The sequence below is a fragment of the Aotus nancymaae genome, unplaced genomic scaffold (assembly GCF_030222135.1).
Source record: "Aotus nancymaae isolate 86718 unplaced genomic scaffold, 86718_ANA_hifiasm-v0.15.2.pri h1tg000095l, whole genome shotgun sequence".
Lineage (NCBI taxonomy): Eukaryota > Metazoa > Chordata > Mammalia > Primates > Aotidae > Aotus > Aotus nancymaae.
In genome coordinates this window covers 1,368,826-1,392,508 of record NW_026988510.1, presented here as the reverse complement: position 1 = coordinate 1,392,508, position 23,683 = coordinate 1,368,826, and the positions used below count along the sequence as shown (strand labels likewise).

The following is a 23,683-nucleotide window of genomic DNA, read 5'->3' as shown; positions in this document are numbered from 1 at the left end:
GACACAGCCTAGAGGGGCCCGCAGACCACGCGACACAGCCTAGAGGGGCCCGCAGACCACGCGACACAGCCTAGAGGGGCCCGCAGACCACGCCAGACAGCCTAGAGGGGCCCGCAGACCACGCGACACAGCCTAGAGGGGCCCGCAGACCACGCGACACAGCCTAGAGGGGCCCGCAGACCACGCGACACAGCCTAGAGGGGCCCGCAGACCACGCGACACAGCCTAGAGGGGCCCGCAGACCACGCCGGACAGCCTAGAGGGGCCCGCAGACCACGCGACACAGCCTAGAGGGGCCCGCAGACCACGCCGGACAGCCTAGAGGGGCCCGCAGACCACGCGACACAGCCTAGAGGGGCCCGCAGACCACGCGGGACAGACTAGAGGGGCCCGCAGACCACGCGGGACAGACTAGAGGGGCCCGCAGACCACGCAGGACAGACGAGAGGGGCCTGCCGATCACAGGGCCTGCTGACGTGACGTCCTGACAGGACCATCTGCCAGGGATGGGCTGGATCAGGGGCTGCTAGGGGAGGAGCCGTGGCATCATCAGCCCCTGGACACACTTCCTGGGAGGCGTGCGAGGCAGGGAAGGTCAGTCCCTAAGGACTGTGGGGGTGGATGCATGACTGCACGCATTTGCAAAACCCACAGCACCATCTGCCACAGAGGGAACCCCATGACATTAAAACAAACTTGCCCTCGATGTCAGGGACCCCAGGACACACTGATCTCACAGGATGCTCACGGCACGGCCTTGTGGAAGGAGACAGGAGAAGGGGAGCTGGCCTCAGCGCCTCTCGAAAGCAAGTGTTTCAACAAGAAAGAGGTGGAGGACCCAGAGGCAGAGGCAGCCCTGTAGCGACAGGCAAGCCTGGTGCAGATGTCGCTCTGTAAACCTCACGCTCCTGGAACTCGATCGCGCTCCCCGGAGCAGTGGCTCTGAGTGCAGGGCTGTGCTGGGGAAGCACAAGCTGAGGCAGCCGTGCCTGGAGCAGAAAATAAGACGGGCCAGGTGCGGTGCCCATGCTGGTCGTCCCAGCACTGTGGGAGGCCGAGGCGGGCAGATTGCTCGAGGTGAGGGGTTCAAGACCAGCCTGGCCAACATGGTGAAACCCAATCTCTACTAACAATAGAAAAATTAACTGGGTGTGGTGGAGGTGCGTGCCTGTCATCCCAGCTATTTGGAAGGCTGAGGCATGAGAACAGCTTGAATCCGGGAGGCAGAGGTTGCAGGGAGCTGAGATCACCACACCGCACTCCAGCCTGGGCAACAGAGCAAGATTCCATCTCAAAAGAAAAGACGAACTTGAAAAGGGTGGGGCAGGCGGAGAGGGCCCGGAGCTCCCAGGGCCCAAAGCCGCGACCACACGCAAGACAGAGTGAACAGCGCTGGTCCCACAGCCAATCCCAGAGATGATGACCCACATCCTGTGTCCACACAGATATAAATAACTGAATAAATAAATCAGCAGGGGAGAAAGGACAGCTTTTCCTTACAGAAGATGCCAATTCATATATGTAGAAGAAATGAGGGTTTAAACAGAAAACGAGCATTAGCAAATAGGGCCAGGCGTGGTGGCTCATGGCTGCAATTTCAGCACCTTGAGAGGCCAAGGCAGGTGGATCACCTGAGGTCAGGAGTTCAAGACCAGCCTGGCCAATGTGGTGAAACCCCATCTCTACTAAAAACACAAAAACTAGCTGGGCATGGTGATGAGTGCCTGTAATCCCAGCTGCTAGCGGGGCTGAGACAGGCAGGAGGATTGCATGAACCGAAGAGATGGAGGCTGCATTCTAGCCTGGTCAACAGAGAGAGACTCCATCCCCACCCCCTAAAAAAAAAAAGGATTCTTACTAAGTTGACCAGGGTGGTTTCAAACTCCTAGCCTCAAGGAATCCTCCTGCCTCAGCCTCCCAAAGTGCTGGGATCACAGGCATGAACCACCATGCCCAGCCAAATAAATACATATGTATATATGTATGTATTCATTCAGAAACAGAGTCACGCTCTGTCACCAGGCTGCAGTGCAGTGGCACGATCTCAGCTCAGTGCAACCTCTGCCTCCCGGGTTCAAGCGATTCTCCTGCCTCAGCCTCCTGGGTAGCTGGGACTACAGGTGCCCACCACCACACCCGACTGATTTTTGTATTTTTAGTAGAGACGGGGTTTTACCATGTTGGCCAGGATGGTCTCGGTTTCCTGACCTCATGATCCACCTGCCTTGGCCTCCCAAGTGCTGGGATTACAAGCGTGAGCCACCTTGTCTGGCCAAGCATATATTCGTTACAAAAGAATGCCAGCATCACATGAGAAAGTCTGGCAGACGCGGGCCTCTGTAGCTGAGTGATGAAGGCTGGTGCGAGAAGACGCGTCGACCCCAGCGAGAGGCACTGGAAGGACGTCTCACCTCTGTGGTGGGGCCCAAGATGCAAGAGCTGGTCTCGTGAAAGAAACACCAGGCAACCCCAAACCGAGGGGCTCCGTCAGAAGCCTTAGGCCAGGAAAGACGAGAGACAGGAACCCATGAGGAGACAGAGGCAAAGGACCAGATGGAGCCTGGGGTCCCGTGTGGGGTCCCAGGACAGGACGGGGGAGGCACGTGCCGGGAGCTGCGTTCCCGCTCAGCACGGAAGCCTGTCTTGTTTTGATCATTTTCCTTGGCCCGTGTTCACGGCTGACACTGGGCAAGGCTGGGACTAGGGCACGGGCTCCCTGTGACTCCGGGGTAAGTCTACATGAGAAGTGAAAAATGAAGTTGAATTGCTGGCACACCGACATGGGTGAATCTCCGCCGTTCCCGTGTGACAGAAGGTGCCGAGCTGTGTGCGCCTGCTCCGAGGTGTCTAGCAAAGGCAGACCTAGAGATGGTCAGAGCAGCGGCTAGCAGGGGGAGGGGTGGCCTGGGGCCACGAGGCTGCAGGCTGGGAACAGCAACGCCCGCTGTGTGTGAACTGCGCCTCAGTGGGCCCGACTGGAAGACAGGGCAGGAGCTCGGGGGCACGGCTCAAAGGGCCCTAGGACTGGATCCAGGACAACATGACCGCGTGTGACCAGAGGGGCCGGGGTTCGCGCAGCCGAGGGGAGGCCCAGGGGCTGCCGACGCCAGTGAGAAGTGGCCGCTGTCCTTGACAGGAAACCCAGCTGATGGGCGCAAAGAGACAACAGAAAGGGTTTCATGGAGCAGTGCCAGGATGACCCCGGACAGCCCACCAACACCGACAGGCTGGGTGCCACCGTGGGGCAGGTGGGACACCCCTGAGCCGGCCGCACACACGAAGGTGACTCCCCCGTCTCAGACCGCAGGGCGCTGTGCGCCTGGAACAGACCCTCAACACCAGGACAGCCACACAAAGCCAGTCTCAGTGCACCGGAACACCGCCGAGCACCGTCCACAGCTTCCCGAGAGACAAGCGAGGCAGCGGGGGGTGACCCGAGACGAGAGACCCAGTGCAAGCATCAGACCAGATGCGATCTCAAAACCAGACCGCCGCAAAGGGAGTGCCGAGGCTGGGGCTGCTCCAATCCAGAGGACACGCTCAACAGTGGCACCGCCAGGGGACGGCCCGTGTGTGGGGGCCGTGGGCTCAGGGACGTCCACCCCCAGGAGACCCACGCTCGAGGCAGCACTTGGGTGTGAGGCATCCCGGCTGCCCTCGTGAGGCCCAGAGAGGATTCCCACAACTTTCCTGAAGGTTTGAAATAGTTCAAATAGAATACGGGCTGAAACAGAAGTGAAAGCAGCTGAGCCTGGAGGGGCCAGGCCACCCCCTCGAGGGGACGCAGGTGACCGCGCCCGGGCGGGATGCGGGTGGGCAGGAGACACACACAGTAGCGACTGAGGGAGGCCAAGGCTGAGTCCAGGAGGGTGGACAGGAGCCCGGGGCAGGCAGAAAACACCCCCGGGCGTCCACAAGGCCACGGAGCCCACGCCCACCCCAGCCGCGTGCCCCTCACCGATGCACAGGGCCGGGGGCATGCCCAGGCACAGCAGGTACTGGTACAGCAGGAACAGCGCCAGGAAGAGGCAGTAGTTGGGCCAGAGGCGGGCGATGGCCTGGCGGCGCCTGCGGGTGAGGATGGCCACCAGCCAGCAGCCGTGCAGGGTCACCATGAAGTTCATTCGCTGCCCGATCACATTCACGGCCATCAGGAAGCAGATCTGGGGTGGGAGAGGGTGGGGTCAGGCAGGGCTGAGTCCGGAGAAAGGGGCTTTCTCCTCCCACCTGGCAGGCCTCAGACACAGGCAGCCCCGCCTGGAGGCTGTGGGCATCAAGCAAGCACAGGGCCAGCAGCCCCATCAAGAGGGCTGGAAGGGCTGGTGGTTGCCATCATGCCGGGGAAACAGGCTCCCGGACGTGGGCTGGATGGCAGAGTGAATCTGAGTTGGCCTCCTGCCTCTCGTCATCACTAACACACCAAAGGGGTCCGGGGGAAGCCTTGCCTGGCCCTGTGCCCCAAGCAGACCCACGTGGGGCCCAGGCCTGCGGCCCCTGCAGAGTCAGCCCTCCCTCCCCTCAACCCAGCCCTGCCCCAGGAGGGGACAACACCCTCGCCTCACCTCCAGCCCGAATTTGTAGAAGAAGAAGTTGGTGAAGTACTTGAGGCAGCCGAGCAGGTCCTGGTCCAGCTGCTGGCGGGTGCCGCTGGCGAACACGGCCTGGGCGGGCAGCGGGGCCAGCTGGTGCTGCCGGCGGTGGTGCTCCTGGCGCCGGTACACGACCGCCTCGAACACCAGCAGGAGCAGGACCTGCAGGTGGTTCTGCAGAAGGCGAGGGTCAGAGGGCAGCCGGGTGCTCAGCCCCCCAGCCGCCCACCGGCCCCTCACTCACCTGGATGTAACCCAGGTTGGGGAAGCCCTTCCGCACGCCAAACCAGTTGGCGGGGTCCACGGGCCCCCGGTACAGCAGGGACTGGCTGATCTCCGTGGTCAGCAGGTTGGTGCTGTTGGGGGAGGGCTGGCAAGAGTCCAGGCATCAGTGCCCCCCAGTCCTGCCTGGAGCCCACCACAGCCACAGCTCCCGGGCAGGTCCACTGCTGCACCAGCCAGGGACACAGGGGCTGCTGGCCTTGGAGCCGCCTTCACGGGGAAGGGGACCAGGTGTTGGAGAAACGGGAGGCAGGGGCTGGGGGTGTGGAGAGAGGTCCAAGGACAAGGAGGGACGTGCGAGAACGCGCCCGCCAGCAGCTCCCGGAACGTCTCCCCCTGCCCGGGCCTGGTCCTCACCGTGGGACACCCTGGGCCTCGGCCCTGTCCGACGGACACCCCTGTGTGCAGGAAGTGGGCCCCAATCCACAGATCAGGTGGAAGGATGCTGCCTCCAAGAAGCCCCCTTGATCCCCTGGGGGAGGGCCCTCCACTGCTGGCCCCACTCCCTCGAAGCGGCCGCCCGGGGAGGGTGGGACCGCGAACACGGCTGCCTGGAGCTTCCTCCCGTCCCGGCCGGTGGGGGCTGGTACCTCGGTGCAGTTGCTGGAGTAGTCCTGGGGGTTGACGACCTTGAGCTGATACAGCATCTTACACACGATGATGACGCACGTCCACACGGTGGACAGGCAGGAGGCCATGGGGCGGAAGCGCGGGTAGGGCAGGGCAAAGGCCCACAGCACCACCAGCAGCAGGTTCATCACCGACACCTGTGTGCGGGCAGTGGGCGCGTGGGGGCGTGGGGCCGGGCTCGCGGAGGCCAGCGGGCGGGCCAGAGCCACCCCACCCCGGGCGGGAAGCCGAGGCGCCTGCCACACACACCTCCTTCAGGGCCACCCAGACAGCGTACAGAGCCACCAGCTTGAAGATGTGCAGCTCCAGCAGCCGCCGCAGGAACACTTGCACGCGCGCGAGCACGTCCGAGAAGCCGGCCGCCAGCTCCAGCAGCCGCTCGGCCACCAGGCCCCACTTGGCTGTGCCTGTGATGGTGGGAGGGTCGGTGTGGGTGTGCGTCGGGAGCAGAAATGGGGGTTCCGGGGTCCCCTGTGCAGAAGAGGCTCTAGGGCTCAAAGGGGACTCTGTCAATGTGTCCCCAGCTGGGACGTGCACAGCAAACCAGGTGGAAGCCGTGCTCTGCCTGCCCGACTCACCTTCAGGCATCTGCATGGCCCGGTGGGGCACGTCCGCGCCCAGCCCCTCGTCCCTGGGGCCCTCGTCCTCCCCCTCTGGCTGCTGCTGCAGCAGTGGGGTCCCGCTGGCTGCATCCTGCCTGGGATAGGGTCCAACAATGTCACCTCCCACCGGTGTTCCTGCCCCTCTCATCTCCCACAGTTGGAAGAAGCCCCCACCTGCACACCTCCACTGTAGCTGACATTCTGTCCCTGTGACCTCCACGCTACCCCCAGCCCCACAGCACGAGCACATGCCCGTCAGGATCTGAATGTGGAGGCTGTGGCCCGTGTCCAAATCCCCGCCCCCGGCTCCCTCCCTGGCCCAGGAGGCTGCACCCCTCCAAGACGGCCAGGGAGGCCGGGGCCACACCTGTGAGTCCAGTGCGGGCGGCGCGTGCCGGGTCGGGACACGTGCTCCATGTCGGTGAGCTGCATGAAGGGCCGGTGGAAGTAGTGCAGCTGCAGGATGCAGGCCAGCAGGAAGAAGCCGGGCACCAGGATGCTGGAGAAGAGCTCGGACACGCTGAACTGCTCCAGGCCCAGGTCCCCCAGCCTGCACCAGGAGGGCCCGCGTCAGCACCGGCCCGGCCCCGGGAGAGTGCACGCCCCGGCGTCGGCACCGCTGCCCTACCGCCCCAGCCTGGACTCACTGCTGGTCGGTGAAGCCCGTGAGGTTGCGCCAGTAGGCAGGGAAGTCCTGGAACTGGAAGGTGTATACGGCGATGAGCACCAGCATGGTGTAGGCCACCACGAGCCACCAGAAGGCCTTGAGGAGCTTCCGCCACAGGCTGTAGTAGACCTGCCGGGCGAGGGGGGCAGTGAGCGCCGCGGGGAGGTAGAGGGCCTTGGGGAGGGAGGGCGAGGGCTGCGGGGTGGGTTAGAGTTAGGGTGAGGGCCGCGGGGAGGGTGGGCGAGGGCTGCGGGAAGGGTTAGGGTTAGGGTGAGGGCCACGGGGAGGGTGGGCGAGGGCTGCGGGGAGGGTTAGGGTTAGGGTGAGGGCCACGGGGAGGGTGGGCGAGGGCTGCGGGGAGGGTTAGGGTTAGGGTGAGGGCCACGGGGAGGGTGGGCGAGGGCTGCGGGGAGGGTTAGGGTTAGGGTGAGGGCCACGGGGAGGGTTAGGTTTAGGGTTAGGGTGAGGGCCACGGGGAGGGTTAGGGTTAGGGTTAGGGCCAGGGCCACAGGGAAGGTAAGGATTAGGGTGAGGGCCGTGGGGAGGGAGGGCGAGGGCTGCGGGAAGGGTTGGGGTTAGGGTGAGGGCCGCGGGGAGGGTGGGCGAGGGCTGCGGGGAGGGTTAGAGTTAGGGTAAGGGCCGCGGAGAGGGTTAGGGTTAGGGTGAGGGCCACAGGGAAGGTAAGGATTAGGGTGAGGGCCATGGGGAGGGAGGGTGAGGGCTGCGGGGAGGGTTAGGGTTAGGGTGAGGGTGAAGGCCGGGGGGAGGGTGGGCGAGGGCCGTGGGGAGGGTTAGGGTTAGGGTGAGGGCCGCAGGGAGGGTTAGGGTTAGGGTTAGGGTGAGGGCCACGGGGAAGGTAAGGATTAGGGTGAGGGCCATGGGGAGGGAGGGCGAGGGCTGCAGGGAGGGTTAGGGTTAGGGTGAGGGTGAAGGCTGGGGGGAGGGAGGGTGAGGGCCGTGGGGAGGGTGGGCAAGGGCTGCAGGGAGGGTTAGGGTTAGGGTGAGGGTGAAGGCCGGGGGGAGGGAGGGTGAGGGCCGTGGGGAGGGTGGGCGAGGGCTGCAGGGAGGGCTAGGGTTAGGGTGAGGGCCGCTCGCTGGGAGGGCAAGGGCTGCGGGGAGGGAGGGAGGTCAAGGGCCGCGGGGAGGGCCTGTGCCCCGGCACCCACCCGCCAGGCACCTGGAAGAGGGTGAGGCAGAGCAGGAAGAGGAACATGTAGACGATCTTGTAGACCACGAGGCGGCCGGCGAAGCTGACCACGATGAACATGCCGGCACACACGTAGATCCAGTACTTGGCGTAGACGTCCTTCACCAGCTCTCCCACGCTGTGCAGCAGCATCTGCGTCCGCATGGGCTCTGTGGGCCAAGTCAGGAGGCCGGCGATGGCATCGGGCCGGGCAGGAGGGCAGCCCCCGACCCTGTCCCGACACTCACCCGTGTCTGCCACGGTGACCTCCGTCAGCACAGCGGGAGCCTCCGCCGACTTCAGCAGCTTCTCTTTCACAAACTGGCGCAGCAGGAGCCAGAAGGTCAGGGTGTACAGCAACTGCCACAAGTCGGGGTGCCAGTCAGCCGGGGGCAGCGCCTCTCCCACCACCAGGGCCAGGGCGCCAGTCAGCCGGGGCCAGCGCCTCTCCCACCACCAGGGCCAGGGCGCCAGTCAGCCGGGGCCAGCGCCTCTCCCACCACCAGGGGCAGCGTGCCAGTCAGCCGGGGGTCAGCGCCTCTCCCATCACCAGGGGCAGGCGGGAGCCCTCAGGGAGGCGGCTACTACCAGCCCATCCACACCAGCCTCCCTGCAGGCACTGAACACCCTCTCGTTCCATCCTCCCAGAGGCACATGAGCACATGCTCACACGGCCATGATGTGTGCATGGGTTCACACATGTTCACGAGAGTCACACATCTGTACACACAGGCCCACACAGAGCCACGCACGTGCCTGCACACACGCTCACATGCTGGAACACACGTCACAAGCTTACGCACAGGTGCACGTTTGCACACACAGGCTCACAAGTCTCTCAAGTTGAGATACAACCTGCTGGCCTGCAAACAGGTGACACACACAATGCTGGCACCCCCTTCTCACACAGACAGGTGGACGCTCTGAACACATGGCCCGCACGGTCCGTCACTAAGACCCAGGGTCACGCATGGTGCTGATGGGCAGAGCCCACGCTCACACAGTCAGGGACACGGTGGTGCCCGCAGCCACACAAGCTTGTCCATGTATTCAGCCAACAAACGCTCACTGAGAAGCTACTCTGGGCTGGCCCTGGGCTGGCAGAAGGGGACCCCATTGTGATAGACGGACACGGATCCGCCTCCCTGGCGCTGCCACTCTCCCAGGCAAGTGTATCCTGACGGGTTCAGGCAACCCCCCAGATGTGGTGGTGCACACTCACCATGGCACCAAGGTCCAGGCAGGGGTAGCGGGTGTGCTCCAGCCCCAGCTGGCGCAGGCTGACGGGGCCCAGGGTGGTGGGCAGCTCGGGGCGCAGGTCCATGGCCCACACGTAGCGCAGGCAGCACAGCGTCATCCCGTACAGCAGGATGCAGGGCGAGCACAGCATGGCCAGCTGGTGGCGGCTGCGCACCGTCCAGATGAGGCAGGCCCAGAGCAGCAGCACGAAGGTCAGCCAGCTGTGGTAGGTGATGCTCCACACCTGCGCGGCAGAGGGCGCTGCAGAGCCGCCCGCGCAGCCCACCCGGGCGGTGCCCCACACCTGCCCGCCCCCCATGGCCACCTACCATCATAGCAATGAGCGCACACACGTAGCTCTGGTCCATGATGAGGTGACCCACGCTGTGCAGAGGGGACGCCTCCCTAGGTTCAGCCCGCTTGGGCCGCACTGCAGATGGGGGCAGAGGTCAGCTCCAGCAAGGTGATCTCCAGGCCCCCCGCATCTGACTATGCCCTAAAATCTGGGCCGTGGGCAAGCGCACAGCAGGAGGGACAGGCCCACGGGTCCAGCGGCTGGGCTGACACTGCCCTCGAGCGTGAGGCACTGCTCTGCCAGCACCCGCCATTCTCTGGATGTCGGTTTCCTTGAAAGGGTGGGGTGCACAAGGTAGGCGTGACCCCCTTCCAGGTCTGTGCACCTGAAGACCCCTGGGAACGCCACCCCAAGGCCCTGCCTTCGCTGGCTTCATTCGGAAACACGTTGCAAAATGGAAAATCAAGAGTTACGGTAAAGAAAGAAAGCAGCCAGAGAGAGCCCCCAGGCCCTTCCAAGGCGAAATGGCCTAAAGAGAGTTCGCAGGCTGGCCCCTGCCCACGACAAGTGGCCTCCTGGGGCCACAGGGCCACCTGGAGTAGCTCCCACAGCGAACAGAACAAGATGGCACAGCCACGTCCTCTGGGGTGGGGTCGGGGGAACTGGGGACCCCACGGGGTCTCTGGGGTCAGCAACACGGCCACGTGGCTGCCTGGGCACCTGACGGGGCAGGAAGCAGAAGGGTGCTGCAAGCATGGGAGAGCGCCAGGCGGCCACCAGGGGGCAGCACCGGCCTCTTCCCCAGGCAGGCGGGACGGGAAGGTGGGAGCATGGGTGCTCACCGGGTCGCTGCCGGACAGGGCTCTGGCCAGTCAGCTCGTGCACGATGCAGTTGTCAGCCTCGGTGTCAGGTGTGGTGGGCACCACGTGCTGTGGACGAGCAGCAGTGAGCCGTGCAGGGGCTGGCCCCGTGCCCCCAACCACCCCGCTGCTCACCTGTACAGCCTCCCCATCCTGGGGCCACTGGTCCAGCTCTGCCAGCTCCAGCTCTGGCTCCCGAGCGTCGTCCCCCTTGGCCGCCTCCTCCCTCTGCAGAGACCAGAGCCTTGAGCTCAGACCAGCTCCATGCCCCACCCAGAGGCAGGAGGCCCCGTGGCCTGGCCTGAGACCCCTCCACCCCGAAGGTGGCGGCCGCTCACCTGGCTGGAGGGGTGGTGTGCACGGAGCTTGCGCAGAGAGGCCGTGGCATAGCACAGCAGCAGCAGGACCCCGGGGCTGGCGTACGTGGGCCAGTCCAGGCTGGTGTTAAGGACCAGCTCGTGCGGGCTGGAGCAGTTGGTGGGACCCACAAAGTCCTTGAGACCCAGCACCCTGTCCATAGAAGGCCCGTCACTGCCCACTGCCCACTGCCCTGGAGGCAGTGCGGCCACACGGACTGGACGGGCCAGGTGGGCAGGACCGGGGCAGGAGGGAAAAGGGGCTGTGTGGTGAGCCCTTACCTGGCCCAGATGCCGGCAGGCGGGAGCAGAGCCTGTGCAAACGGTGTCTGGTAGCAGTACAGGCAGACGAGATGGCCGGCGCCAAAGCAGCCCACCGCGACGCAGAGTCTGCTGAAGCCCAGAGCGCTGATGGGAAAGTGGCAGGCCCACCAGGTGCAGATGCCCAGGAAGACTAGCAGGTAGACGCCGGACAGGGCTGAGGGGTGGGCGATACCTGCGGGGCGGGGCAGGGGTGGACAGGATTGTACCCAGCCAATGCTGTGTGTCCCACTGTCTCTGCAACCATTGGGGAGCTCCGAGACCCCTCCCAGTGTGACTGCCAGTGCCCCCTGCCTCGGTGGGTACCTGCCAGCGCGAGCAGTGTTACAGCCAGGGCCCGCCCAGCAGCCACTAGCAGCCAGTGGGCTGTGACCCGGAACCGAGCGGCCAGCCGTGACCTCCGCGTAGGGGCCAGCATCGGGGTTTCCTGCAGCCCGGCCAGGGGGCCAGTATCCACGTCCCTCTCATCATCATCCTGCCAAGGTCACAGGCAGGAGGAAGGTCAGGGGCATGGCACGAAGGCCACCTCTCCAGCCCATGCTTGCCCAGCCAGCAGAGCAGGCGGTGACCACATCCTCAGCCTCTGAGGGCCACAGGCCAGCCTCCCTCAGCACCGGCCCCAGCTGTCCCTGAAGTCTGCCCAACACCTTCCTCCTTCCTCACTGGAGCTCACAGGCCCTCCAGGCCTTCCTGGTAGCAGCTCCCACCCTGGCTGAAGACCCACGGTGTGTCCTGCCAAGCCCTGGCACCTGATGACCTGGCCAGGTACAGACTGACTGCAGACTGTCCCAGAACACCTCACCGCCCCAATCACACACCGGGAGCAGCAGGGCCCCCTCTACACCCCTGGGGGGTCTCTAGAGAGCAAGGGGGGCCTGAGGGATGTGGCCAGACACCACAGTCTCCTGGGCACCCCTGCCAGCTATGCATACAGGTGAGGGGTGGTACTCCTGCTCTCCCTGACCGTCTGGGGGAACAGAGGTGGCCAACTGCCTAGAAGTGACAGCCCTGCCTGGGGTTGGGGGAGAGCCCTGCCAGCCTGTTTTCCCCAGTCCTGACTACAGACTTCCCAGAACAGCTGTTTCCAAACAGAGGGGAAAGCCAGGGTGTGGTGGAAAGAGCACGGCTGTCGTCAGATGCCCGGCTCTGCCTGCCAGCAGCCCAGTGTCCCCATCTGTGAGCCGGGGGCTCTCCTGGTGGCTGAGGCGCCCGATCCCAGGCTGAGAGCCTAGGCTGTGGGGCTGGACGACAGGTCCCATCCCAGCTTTGACGGTCTCGTCGCTGTGCAGGCCGAGGCCAGTCACTCAGCCTCTCGGAGCCTGTTCCCCTTCTGTTAAATGGGACGGGGGCTTGGTGGGACGGATGAGCCAGACCCGTCCTGTCCTCACAAGCATCCAGGGCTTCGAGGGTGCTGGGAGTCTCCAAGGCCAGGGGAACAGGGAGATGAGGTCAGGAGAGACCAAGGCCCTGCGCCCACCCCTCTCAGAGACCACACAGCAGCTGGGGTGAGTCTGGGTCAGATCGAAGGGTGCCATGGCTCACACCCGGGGCTCTCCCACCAGACCCCAGAGCGCCAGGGCTGGGGCGGGAAGGGCTGAGCTCACCCCGCCCACAGCCTGGCCCCGACCCTGGGAAATCTTCCGAGCAGAGCTGTGAAAAATGAGGGATTCTGGGAGTGGAAAGACAGAGCGGCTTCTGTAAGGACAGGTGTGAGGCCCGCGCCCAGCCCTGACTTGGGCCCCATGCACTGCAGTGACGCTGCAGATGTCCGTTACCCCCTCCAGTGGCCGGTGCCCCTCGGGCTGGCTGGCACACCTGCCACATGGCTACACACATGTGCGTGTTGCCCATGTGTGGGAGTGAGGGTCGCCCGGGGCTATGTGCCCGGGGGCCCTGCCAGGCTGGGGCAGGGGGCTCCTAGATCTGGAGCTGTGCCCTGCAGGTACCCTGAGGCCCCCACCTCACTCTGAAGTCTATCCAAACTGGCCGCCCGCTCAGGATCCCATCACACCAAGAAGATGACCAGAGTCCAGCCACCCAGCCCCTTCCCGGCAGCCGAGCTCCAGGAAGCTGGTGCCCCATGCCCTCGCCAGCATGGAGGGGCTGAGGGAGGGGTGGGGCGCATGAAGGACAGGCAGCGGCACAGCCTCAATGATGGTGGGACCACCACAAATGCCCGGAAATGCCACTTGACCTCCAGGCCCCTATCCCAGCCTCTGAAATTCAGGTGCCAGCCTTGTCCCGTGGGGTGGGGATAGGACAGGCAGGAGGGCAGGCCAGGTGGGTGCACCCAACCCACTGTGTGGCTGGGGAGCCCCTTTCCCTCTCGGGGCTCCTGGAAGTCCAGGCCCACATGCCTGGCAAGCGTCAGCTGTCTAATGAGCGGACGCTGGGAGGGGAGGTGGGAGGAGGCTGTGTGCCCCGGCATCTCCAGGGGGAGGGGGCAGGGAGTTCTCGGGCCAGGACACCCAGATGGCCATAAATCCTGGCTGAGCCAGGGGAGGGAGTGTGAGGCCGGGCAGGGGCAGGAAGGCTGAGCAGTCCACGGGAGTGTCGCGGCCCCAGCTCACACCCTGCCCGTGGGAAGCAGCCGTACGTGAGAGATCCCCAGGGCTGGACCTCCAAGTCACTCCAAGGCCTGGCCCTCTGAGGACAGAGGCCTGCTTCAGGCCCGTGGCTCCAGGGGCCGACAGCCCTCTTTGCCTGTCCACACATGGGCCGGCGGAGGCCTCCCCTTCTCAGCCCGCCTGCAGGGGCTCTCCAGCCAGACCCACTCAGCACTGCGGGTTCCCACCATCGTGTGACCCCAAATCATCCCCCCACGAAGAGTTTCTAGGGGCACAGATGTCTCAGGCGTGGAGGTTTCCGACCAGAGGCAGAGCCCAGCCACATAGAAACGGTCTGAATGGGTGACACCGCAGGCTGGGCCCGGGGTGCGGGTGTGTAAGAAAGATTAAAATAGCCCTCAAAATGGCTGAGACCACGGCTCTCGAATGACCCCGACACACGGGAGATGCAGCTGCCCCTCACCAGCTCCCGCGTACGTGGGCTCTGCCGGGCGTTCCTTGCGAGGCGCCCGCAGAGGCCGAGGCAGACGGAGGAGACCACGAAGATGCCCAGGTCAGGGGCGACCAGTCGGATGGCATTGGGGACATCCTTCAGGTCCAGCCTGCGGAGAGCAGGGAGCGGCCACAGTCAGACCAGGAGGTCGGGTTGGGAGCGTGGATGGGGCTCTGGGTCTCCCCCACCCCTCCAGGGGCCTGAAATCCCCAAGGGATGTTTGTTTGCAGGTAGCGGACGGGGGGGCGGTGTGGGCGTCTTGCCTTGTGACCCCTATGTGTCTTGAGAGAGTCTCCCAGCGGCTGCCTGCAGAGAAAGATGGGGGAACCCAGGTCAGGGTCTGCTGAGCCAGCGCCATGGCCTGGTCACCCCATCCGGTTCAGACAGGAATCAGGCTGAGTCGACCCCACCTCCTGACCTGCTGACCCAGCAGACTAGAGGTCACCACGGGGCCTCTCCCTGACCCCCAGGATGGCTATCCCTGCCCCACGCCCTCAGCGACTCACAGCTGGGTCCCAGGAGCTGGTCCAGGTGGGGCACGGTGTGCAGGCAGATCTGGAGGGTGAGATGGGCCGCCAGGAAGAGCAGGCTGAGGCCCAGCAGCGCCCGCAGGAGACGGCCTGTGTGACCTGCAGCGGAGCGGGCGGGTGAGGCGGGACTCGGGATGGGGAGGAACCGGCAGCTCAGGCCAACAGGAGCCCCCAGCCAGGCCACAGCCCAGAGGCCCGAGACGCACGCCAGGCACGGACTCAGGACCCCAGCAGGCAGGCAGGCAGGCCAGCCCCACTCCCCACGCCTCCCTGGGGTCGCTCTTAGAGGCAGGCACCCTCCCGGGGGTGGCAGCAGGATGGGCCTGGGGCCCCCAGGCAGGAAATGGCCTCCCAGGCTCGGGGTTACCACCTGGGCTTTGCTGGCTCATCCAGCAAATACCTGCCACTGCTAAGCTGTGGGAGCAGAGGAACTAAACCCAGGGAGAGGTGAGCAGCTCCACCTCACCCCACGGGGCCGCAGGCAGCGGGAGTGCCCCTGAGAAGCCGGGGCCAGAGTGGTGGGGGGTGTGGGGCCAGGATGGCTGTTGAGAAGTGGGGCACGCAGCTGCCTCCCTGGGACTGAGAGGCTGCAAGGAGAAGTCATGTCCCTACGCATGGTACTCAGTGACTACGGCCGGCCTGGCATCTCAGCCACCTGCTGTGCGCCGGGGAGGGGCCCCTGCCTGGCACCCTGTCTCTCTCTCTGCATACCTGTGCCTGGCAGGAGGTGGCAGCATCAGCAGGTTGCCCAGCAGCCTTGTCCCGCTCCCAGCTTCCCAGCTCCCCGTGGCCCCGCTGGACTCAGGCCCCCAGCAGGGAGGCCTTGGGCTGCAGGGCGGGGGCTGGGCGGGCGCGGCCTGTGGCTAGGGGCACTCGGGAGCCCTGGCTTCACCTTTGCTCTCTGCGAAGATGTGGACAGCTCACTCTCCAGCAGGAGTCAGGACCAAAGTCCTTGGCCCACCAGGTTCTGAGTCCTGATCCCAGGGCTGCGGACAGCTTTCTTCCCCATCCCCGCGCCTCCCGGCAGGAGCCTCCACCCCGTCATCCTGGGCCAGCGACTCCTGCGCCACCGGCCACTCCAGGCCACAAAAAATTCGGAACAGCCTGGGCCCTTCTCATGGCTTCCTGCAGCTCAGGGACCGCGAGGGCCTGGGTCTGGCTCTGGTCTGGATCCGAGGTGGGAACGTCACCACCACACCTGCCCTCTCTCAGCCTCGGGGTGCAAACGCAGGGCCTGTGTCCCCTCTGTTCAGTTTTTCAGGCACAATCGGTGTTAGGTGACAGGCTTGGGATTGGCCTCGGACACTCAGGCCCCCTTCCTGGAGAGACGGCTGGTGACCCATGGCCGAGGCACCTGCCCTGCACATCACCGAGCCTGACAGCCAGACAGCATTCGGACGCCCGGGATTCCGTGTCTGTAGGCGAGGCAGGTTTGGGCCAGCTTCTTACACTCGCCTTCCTGGGGTTGCCCCAGGCCCTGACCTGCTGACCCTGCAGCTATGACCTCTGACCTGTGGAGGGTGGGAGGGATGAGCAGGAGGGAAGGTGGGAAGAGAATGGAAAGCAGAGGCCAGGAAGGGAGGCTGCAGGCGCCACAGACACGAGCCGCCACCTCCACAGCAGGACTCCTAGAGGACAGGACCTTCCGGGGCCTCCCTGCCCCGAACCCACAGGGGCCCGGCTTCTCACTGCCCTGCACAGAACCCCCGCGCCAGGCTCACACCTGCTGCCCCAGCCCCTCTTCAGCAGAGCACAAGTCTGGCAGCAGAAGGGCACCAGACAAGGGCACCGGATGGGCGTCCCGCATCCCCGCCTCTGCACGGCAGGGTCACCATGGGGTAACATGAAACCACGGACCCGGGGAACGGGCCCCTGCCAGGCCTGCCTGGGAAACTAGGCTGTGAGTCCTGATCACTGCACCCTCCAGCCTGACGCTGAAGCGACCTCGCCAGCGGGGGCCCCCGTGGCACCGGACACTCAGCGCATGTGGTATTTGCAGAAGGCATTTTGAGTTCTACACACAGAGACCTGAGGCCCTGCTGACCTGCATGGGGTGGGCAGTCACGCAGAGGCTGAGGGGGCGCCCTGACCTGGCCCTGTTCTCCGACGCACGCCCAGGCCTGCAAACAGCGTGACCTCAAGGGTCGTGTGGCATTGCACATTCTTCCACCCGCAGCCCCTGTCCCTGCCCACCCCCTCACTCTCCCCTGCAGGTCCCACCCCCAAATGCAGAGCTGGGAAAGCCAGGCCGAGCCAGGGATGGAGATCAGACCACCGTCTCAGGGACCCACTGCTGCCTCTTCCAGGAGCCCAGGAGGCCCAGTGGGGTCTCCTTCCCCTACTCACACTCCCTCCTGGCAGGACACACCCCGAAGGCCACGGCCCAGCTCACAGTGGCCTCTCCATCCTGGGAAAGGGAGAGGAGGCTCGGGCCAGGGACCCGCCCAGCTCTGGCCGGCAGCCGCCCATCAGCCTTTGTTCCTGAGCCACCGTGTGGCCCTGGCCCATCCGCTCGCTGCTGGAGGGAGCCCATGGGGAGCTGACTGCTCTTGCCACCCCCATCCACGGCTGGGGAGGGGCTCAGCATGGCCCTTGGCCACCCAGAAAAAGGTGCAGGGGGCCAGGTTCAGTGGCTCACACCTTTGTGAGGCCGAGGCAGGTGGATCACCTGAGGTCAGGCGTTCAACGCCAGCCTGGCCAGCATAGTGAAACTGTTTCTACTAAAAACACAAAAATTAGCTGGGTGTGGTGGCGGGCACCTGTAATCCCAGCGACTTTGGGAGGCGGAGGCAGGAGGATCACTTGAACCTGGCAGGTAGAAGTTGCAGTGAGCCGAGATCATGCCACTGCACTCCACTCTGGCGATAGAGGTGACTCTATCTCAAAAAAAAACAGAAGTGTGGGGCCCCCGCTGCTCCAGCCTGCAGAGCTCTCAGGAGGAAACAGGAAGGGGCGGGAGGCCCTGGGGCTGACAGAGCATGGACCTCCCCCAGACCCCTGCACAGCCTGCAGAGGCTCAGGGGCCCACCACGGCAGCGTGCTGAGGGGCGGTCTGTAGGCATCTCCCACACCTGCTGGACAAGGGCTGGGCCTGATCGCTGGGGATCGTGCAGCCCTCCGAGTTTGATCTGTGGAGTGTGCATGGGAGCCCCCCCCAGAACCTGATCCACCAGCCAAGGGACCCAGGGTGCCCTGACGCTGAGCCATGAGGTCAGACACCTACTGAGCTAGGGCTGAGCTGTGGGATGGGGCCGCGAGAGGGGGCTTTTGAGACAGAGGATAGACCACACAAGGTTGACCGGTGAGGCTGGGGAGGGTGGCAGGGCCTCCCTGCAGGGCGCATGGTAAGAGGTGGCCGTGTCTCTCTCCTGACAGCAGGGTCAGTCCTGGAGGTGGGTTTTATCCTAAGGCAGGGACGGGGCTTCTCTGAGTTCTTAAATAACAAGCATGTCTCTGGGAGTTGACCCCTATGGCTCTGTCTGCTGCCCCAGCCAGTCCTCTCCTCCCTGCCGAGTCTGAGCTCAACCTCCAGACCCCCGAGGGTCAGGCTGACGCCTGTGAGGGGATCCAGGAGCAGATGGCGTCAAACCTTCCAGCAGGGCCACGCCAAGCCCAGCAGCTGCACAGACCATAAAGCCCTGGGCACAAGGCTCGGGCAAGCCTCACACTTTCCTCTCTCCCTCCCGGAAAACTGCGCAGCATCTCTGTCCCTGAAGAGCCTCTGAGGAGGCTCAGGCAGCGAAGTCCTCCCGGGCCTCTCCAAATCTTCGCTCCCCCGCTCCTCCCCCGGCCTGGCTGGGCGCCTGCCCTCTCCCACTGCTGATTAAACTGTTTCCAATCGCGCCTGGGGCATGAAATATTTACAGAACACAATGCCAAGGGCCCGGGAACAGAGAGAACCAGCCCCACAGAGCAAAAGGGAGGCCCGGGATGGGGACCATGACGGGGAGGTGCCCACCCAGCCCCAGCCACACATCCTGGAGGGGTTTGGGCCTGGGGCTCCAGCGTCTCCCAGCACTCGGCCACACTGGGCCCCTCCCCAAAATGCTTCTCCGCACCCCTGAATTGCAGCTGTGATCCAAGATCAGTGCCTGTGCTGGGCACAGTGACTCAACCTGTAACTCAGCACTGTGGGAGGCTAAGGCAGGAGGATCGCTTGAGCCCAGGAGGTGGAGGCTTCAGTGAGCCGTGATGGCACCACTGCCTTAAAAGAAAAAAAAAAGGCCGAGTGCAGTGGCTCACACCTATAATTCCAGCACTTTGGGAGGCCAAGGAGGGCAGATCACCTGAGGTCAGGGGTTCAAGACCAGCCGGGCCAACATGGCGAAACCCCACCTCTACTAAAAATATGAAAAAATGTAGCTGGGCATGGTGATGCACGCCTGTAATCCCAGCTACTTGGGAGGCTGAGGCATGAGAATTACCTGAACCTGGGAGGCAGAGGTTGCAGTGAGCCGAGATTGCGCCACTGCACTCCAGCCTGGGCGACAGAGTGAGGCTCTGTCTTAAAAAAAAAAAATTCCGGGACCCCTCATCTTTCATCCCAGGCTGTTAAAGGTGAGGAAAGCTGTATGAATTTTGGCCCCAAACGAATGCCCACCCCCTCCCACCCTGGAAACGTGGGCGGGGTCCCCTAGCTTACCTTGGAGGCTGCGCCGGGAGGGGCCAGGCAGCCAGGGCAGCAGCAGCAGGAAAAGCAGGTAGACCAGCGAGAGTCCGCTGAAGCGGAGCAGGCAGGCTGCGGGGAGGCGGCGTGGGGGTCAGCTTCATCGCCAAGAGGACAGCCAGCCGCCACCCCAGACGACAGCGCACCCTCGGCCCAGCTCGTCACCCCCTCAAGGCCGTGTACCCCGTGAGTGCCGCCCTGGGCCGGAGCCCTTGTGAGCCGCCTCGTGCCTCCACTCAGATCTCACATACGCCATGCCATAGGCACCAGCCTCCCGTGCAGGGCGCCGAGGTTGTGACCCATCTTCCTCCCTTGCTTGTCTTCCTTTAAAAATGCTATTCTTGGGCCAGGTGCGGTGGCTCACGCCTGTAATCCCAGCACTTTGGGAGGCCAAGGTGGGGGGATCACCTGAGGTCAGGAGTTCAAGACCAGCCTGGCAGACATGACAAATCCCCATCTCTTACTAAATATACAAAACTTAGCCGGGCATGGTGGTGGGTGCCTGTAATCCCAGCTACTTGAGAGGCTGAGGCAGGAGAATTGCTTGAACCCAGGAAGTGGAGGTTGCAGCGAGCCGAGATCGCACCACTGCACTCCAGCCTGGTGACAGAGCGAGACTCCGTCTCAAACAAACAAATGAACAAATGCTATTCCTGCACCCAGCACCCATCTGGGAGCTGTCCAACAGCCATGGGGCAGTGGGACATGGCACGCCCTCAGCCCAAACGCTCTGCGCGGCTGGACTAACTGCGGTCCCCACGCTGTGTCCTGTGTCTGCCTCCTGCCTCTCCCAGAGGGTCCCTGGGCTTGGCTTCCCACCCTCAGCCTGAGAGCCCAGCCGGGGCCTGCATCTGTGGCCCCAACCACGCAGCTCCCCGCTCCCCTCCGGGCTCTCCCCTGGTGCTTGCACTGCTCTGATGGGGTCTGCAATCAGGAGGCCATGCCTGCCACGGACTAGCCAGGCCCGCTTCCTCCTAGAAACATGAGATTTGTCAGGACATGAGGGATGGGACCCCTCGACAGGGCCCTGGGGGACCACTCAGCCTTTCCGGGGCCACCAGGGAGGACACCGGGCCTGGAAGGGCGTCGCATGCTGCCTGAGAGGCACCAGCAGGCCACCCTCCACCCTCCAACCCCCACCCCCAAGCCCCCACCCCCCACCCTCCACCCTCCAACCCCCACCCCCCAGCCCCCACCCCCCACCCCCACCCTCCAACCCCCACCCTCCACCCGCCAACCCCCACCCTCCACCCTCCAACCCCCACCCTCCAACCCCCACCCCCCAGCCCCCACCCCCCACCCTCCACCCTCCACCCTCCAACCCCCACCCTCCACCCTCCAACCTCCACCCTCCAACCCCCACCCTCCAACCTCCACCCACCCTCCACCCTCCACCCCCCACTCCACCCTCTAGCAGCAGAGTCAGGAGGCTGAGGAAGGAGGCCACACTGAGCTCACGCCTACATCCAAGTGAGACCCCGGGCTGCTGCACACACCACAGCCCTAAATCCCCAGCCAGGGAGTAGGCAACAGAGTCCTTCCACCGTCCGCCTCCGTGCCCAGGGGAGGCCACATGTGCCACCGTCCGCCCCATCCTTGGTGCCACAGGAGCCCCGGGAAGTCTCCTGGAGGGAGGTGAGGCCTGGCCCAGCCCAGCTCTCACCTTGACACCTGCCTGCCCCTCAGTTCCCAGCACGCAAGCCTCACCCTAGACCAGGGGCGTGGAAAATGCAGGCACGTTAGGGAGACCGCAGAGCTCCACGACAGCACCACCCAACCAGCCTGATGGGGCCTACAGGCCTGTCTCCCTGTCGGTACCGTGGGGCTGACGCCTGCTCCTGAAAGGGCCGGGGGCTTGTGGCAAACTCAGCAAGCAGAGCCCCTCCCTTCCCACTGCACTGACTTCGCCTTCCACCCTCCCCAGAAGCAGACACGGAACGGCCTTGCTCGGCGCTGCTGTGTGCTCGAGGCAGCCTCGGCCTTAGTGGACGCGTCGTGGACTGCAGGGCTCCGGGGGCACCGCCCACCCCGCGGGACACGGCAGCTGCCCAGCTGCCCCAGGAGCCCTCCCTGCAGTGAAGATGCCCTCTTCTTCCCATTAACACACCCAGCATAGCCATCGGCTCCATGCTTTGAAATCTAAAGTGTTTCAATGATCATACATTTTCATTAAAAAAAATCAGTGTGAGCTGGCCCAAGAGGCGGGAGGAGGCCACCTTCACAGCAAAGGCTTTGCAAGTTCTCTCGTCCTCCAGAGCTGCACTTTTCAGCCGGGTGGGGTCTGCTCCAGCCCTGTCCACAGAGAGGCGGGCACCTCCCCTCTGCACCTGTCCAGCCCGGTGGCAGCCGTCCGTGCCTCCGCCAACCCCTTCCCTGAGGACCCTTCCTGCCGGTCTCTGCTCAGGGAGCTCACGGTCTCACCTGCCAGGAACGCTCAATGCTGAATGAGGTCAAGGGCACAAGGATGGGTTCAAAGCCCGTGGTACGGTGTCCTACTGTGGTGTGGACACCAGGCGGGGCTCCTGGAGGCAGCAGCGTGGGTCCGGGGATGAAGGACACAAGACTCTGAGGCTGTGGGAGGGCGGGAGGTGATGCCTGGGTGCAGTTTCCTCTGGGAAACAAAGACATTCTAGAGACGGGCGTCAGTGACAGCCGCACAACGGGAATGTGCTTCATGCTCCTGAGCTGTGTCCTGAAATGTGACTCAAATGACACATGATAGGCTGGGTGTGGTGGCTCAGGCCTGTCATCCCAGCACTTTCTGAGGCCGAGGCGGGTGGATCACCTGAGGTAGAGAGTTCGAGACCAGCCTGACCAACATGGAGAAACCCCGTCTCCACTGAAAATACACAATTAGCCGGGTGTGGTGACGCATGCCTGTAATCCCAGCTACTGGGGAGGCCGAGACAGGAGAATCACTTGAACCCAGGAAGTGGAGGTTGCGGTGAGCCGAGATTGCCCCGTTGCACTCCAGCCTGGGCGACAACAGCAAAACTGTCTTAAAAAAAAAAAAAAAAGAAAAGAAAGAAAGAAAGAAAAGAAAAAAGAAACAAACAATAAAATGGGAAATTTTATGTGTATTTTGCAGGAATAAAAAAATAACTAGCCTCTGAAATCTGCAAAGGATTGTCAGAAGCCAGAGGCCGAGGCTGCAAGGGGCTGGGTGAGTGCAGGGGCCGAGGATGATGGCGGGGGGCGGAGCTGAAGGCCTCCGTGACTGCCCTGCCCCTGGGGCAGAGAGGGTCGAAGGCAGTGGACGGCGGAGGGCGTGGGAGGCGCTTTGAGGGGTTCCCCAGCAGCCCACCGTCACCCAGCAGGAGCAAGCCCCCTGCCTGAGACCAGGACGCATCATGGTCTGTGACCACTACAGGCCTGCCCTGGGCTGATCAGCAACACTCCCCAGAGTTTGGTCGTTCATTGATTCATTCATTCATTCATTCATTCAATACCCAGCAGGCCCCCCCAGGCAGAAGGCTTGGTCTGGGATCTGGGACATGGTGGCCGGATGGACGGACAGCTGAGGCTTGCCCTGGGTGGTGGGAGCTCACCACCAACAGAGACGAGGAAAAGGCTCGGGGGCAGAAGGCTGCTTAGCCCCAGGCCCATCCGCCACCCACATCCACTCGGGATGGGCTGACACAGGCGGGCCCTGGCTGATCTCCCAGCTCCAAGCAGACACGGCCTGAGGGGTGGGATGAGAAGGAGCCCGGCCCACAACTCCTCCCCTTATCTGGCCTCGGTGTGTGTCATCGGAGTATCCGACTGGCAGGGAAGCAGTGCTCCAATCCCCCATTTTTAGATGGGATGGTCTCTGAGAGGGGAGGAGCTTCGGAGAGGGGCAAGGCCGGGACCCAGGTTCACGCCTCCTGGCCGCAAGGCCTGGGCTTTTGAAACACTCCTTGTATCTGTGTTGTGTGTTGTCTGTGCGGCCGGAAATGCTGCTGGTCTAAGTGTGTTGATGTGTCCTCAAATGTGACGCCGTGGGCTAAGGCCAGAGGGGGAGACATCAGAGCAGGCTGCCTGGAGGAGGTGGCATTTCTTTTGGCCTTCAAGGCTGGCTCCAACTCAGGGCAGGTCAGAAGCTCGAATCAGGCTCAGTCAGAGAAGGAAGAAATTTGGCCAGAACGAGGTGGGGCCAGAGATAACACAAGGAGCGGGGACAGGAGACTGTCGAGCCCAGCCCGGGGGTTCCCACACTCCCGTCAGGAGCTGCCCAGGCTGGGCCTGTGACCCTGTGGGGGTCATGCCTTTTCCCGAGTCAGCAGCTATGGGAAGGGGTCAGAGAGAGCTGTGGCTCCCGACCGCCGGACCCCCTCGCCCCACCGGCACACGCCTGACTCTTCATGGCCCACACCCAGCCCCTCGGAGAGCAGAGCACCTAGCCATCACCCATCCACAG

General features: G+C 64.0%; 1 protein-coding gene and 1 pseudogene across 1 annotated transcript in view; one reads left to right on the top strand and one right to left on the bottom strand.

Moving 5' to 3' along the window:
- PIEZO1 (piezo type mechanosensitive ion channel component 1 (Er blood group)) overlaps window positions 1-23,683 on the bottom strand; it is a 69,266-nt gene that overhangs the window by 12,628 nt on the left and 32,955 nt on the right. The window contains exons 2-22 of the mRNA XM_021671026.2: window positions 19,261-19,356; window positions 14,595-14,717; window positions 14,352-14,394; window positions 14,059-14,197; window positions 11,335-11,503; window positions 10,990-11,203; window positions 10,690-10,861; window positions 10,487-10,579; window positions 10,333-10,420; window positions 9,525-9,625; window positions 9,179-9,439; window positions 8,205-8,316; window positions 7,948-8,126; window positions 6,751-6,899; window positions 6,471-6,653; window positions 6,080-6,198; window positions 5,751-5,908; window positions 5,462-5,638; window positions 4,834-4,959; window positions 4,563-4,763; window positions 3,959-4,163 (exon numbers count right to left, since the gene is read on the bottom strand). Coding sequence (XP_021526701.2) covers window positions 3,959-4,163; window positions 4,563-4,763; window positions 4,834-4,959; window positions 5,462-5,638; window positions 5,751-5,908; window positions 6,080-6,198; window positions 6,471-6,653; window positions 6,751-6,899; window positions 7,948-8,126; window positions 8,205-8,316; window positions 9,179-9,439; window positions 9,525-9,625; window positions 10,333-10,420; window positions 10,487-10,579; window positions 10,690-10,861; window positions 10,990-11,203; window positions 11,335-11,503; window positions 14,059-14,197; window positions 14,352-14,394; window positions 14,595-14,717; window positions 19,261-19,356 — 3,108 coding nt within the window. The remainder of the gene's footprint in view (window positions 1-3,958; window positions 4,164-4,562; window positions 4,764-4,833; window positions 4,960-5,461; window positions 5,639-5,750; window positions 5,909-6,079; window positions 6,199-6,470; window positions 6,654-6,750; window positions 6,900-7,947; window positions 8,127-8,204; window positions 8,317-9,178; window positions 9,440-9,524; window positions 9,626-10,332; window positions 10,421-10,486; window positions 10,580-10,689; window positions 10,862-10,989; window positions 11,204-11,334; window positions 11,504-14,058; window positions 14,198-14,351; window positions 14,395-14,594; window positions 14,718-19,260; window positions 19,357-23,683) is intronic.
- LOC105726556 (uncharacterized) lies at window positions 15,159-15,899 on the top strand (annotated as a pseudogene).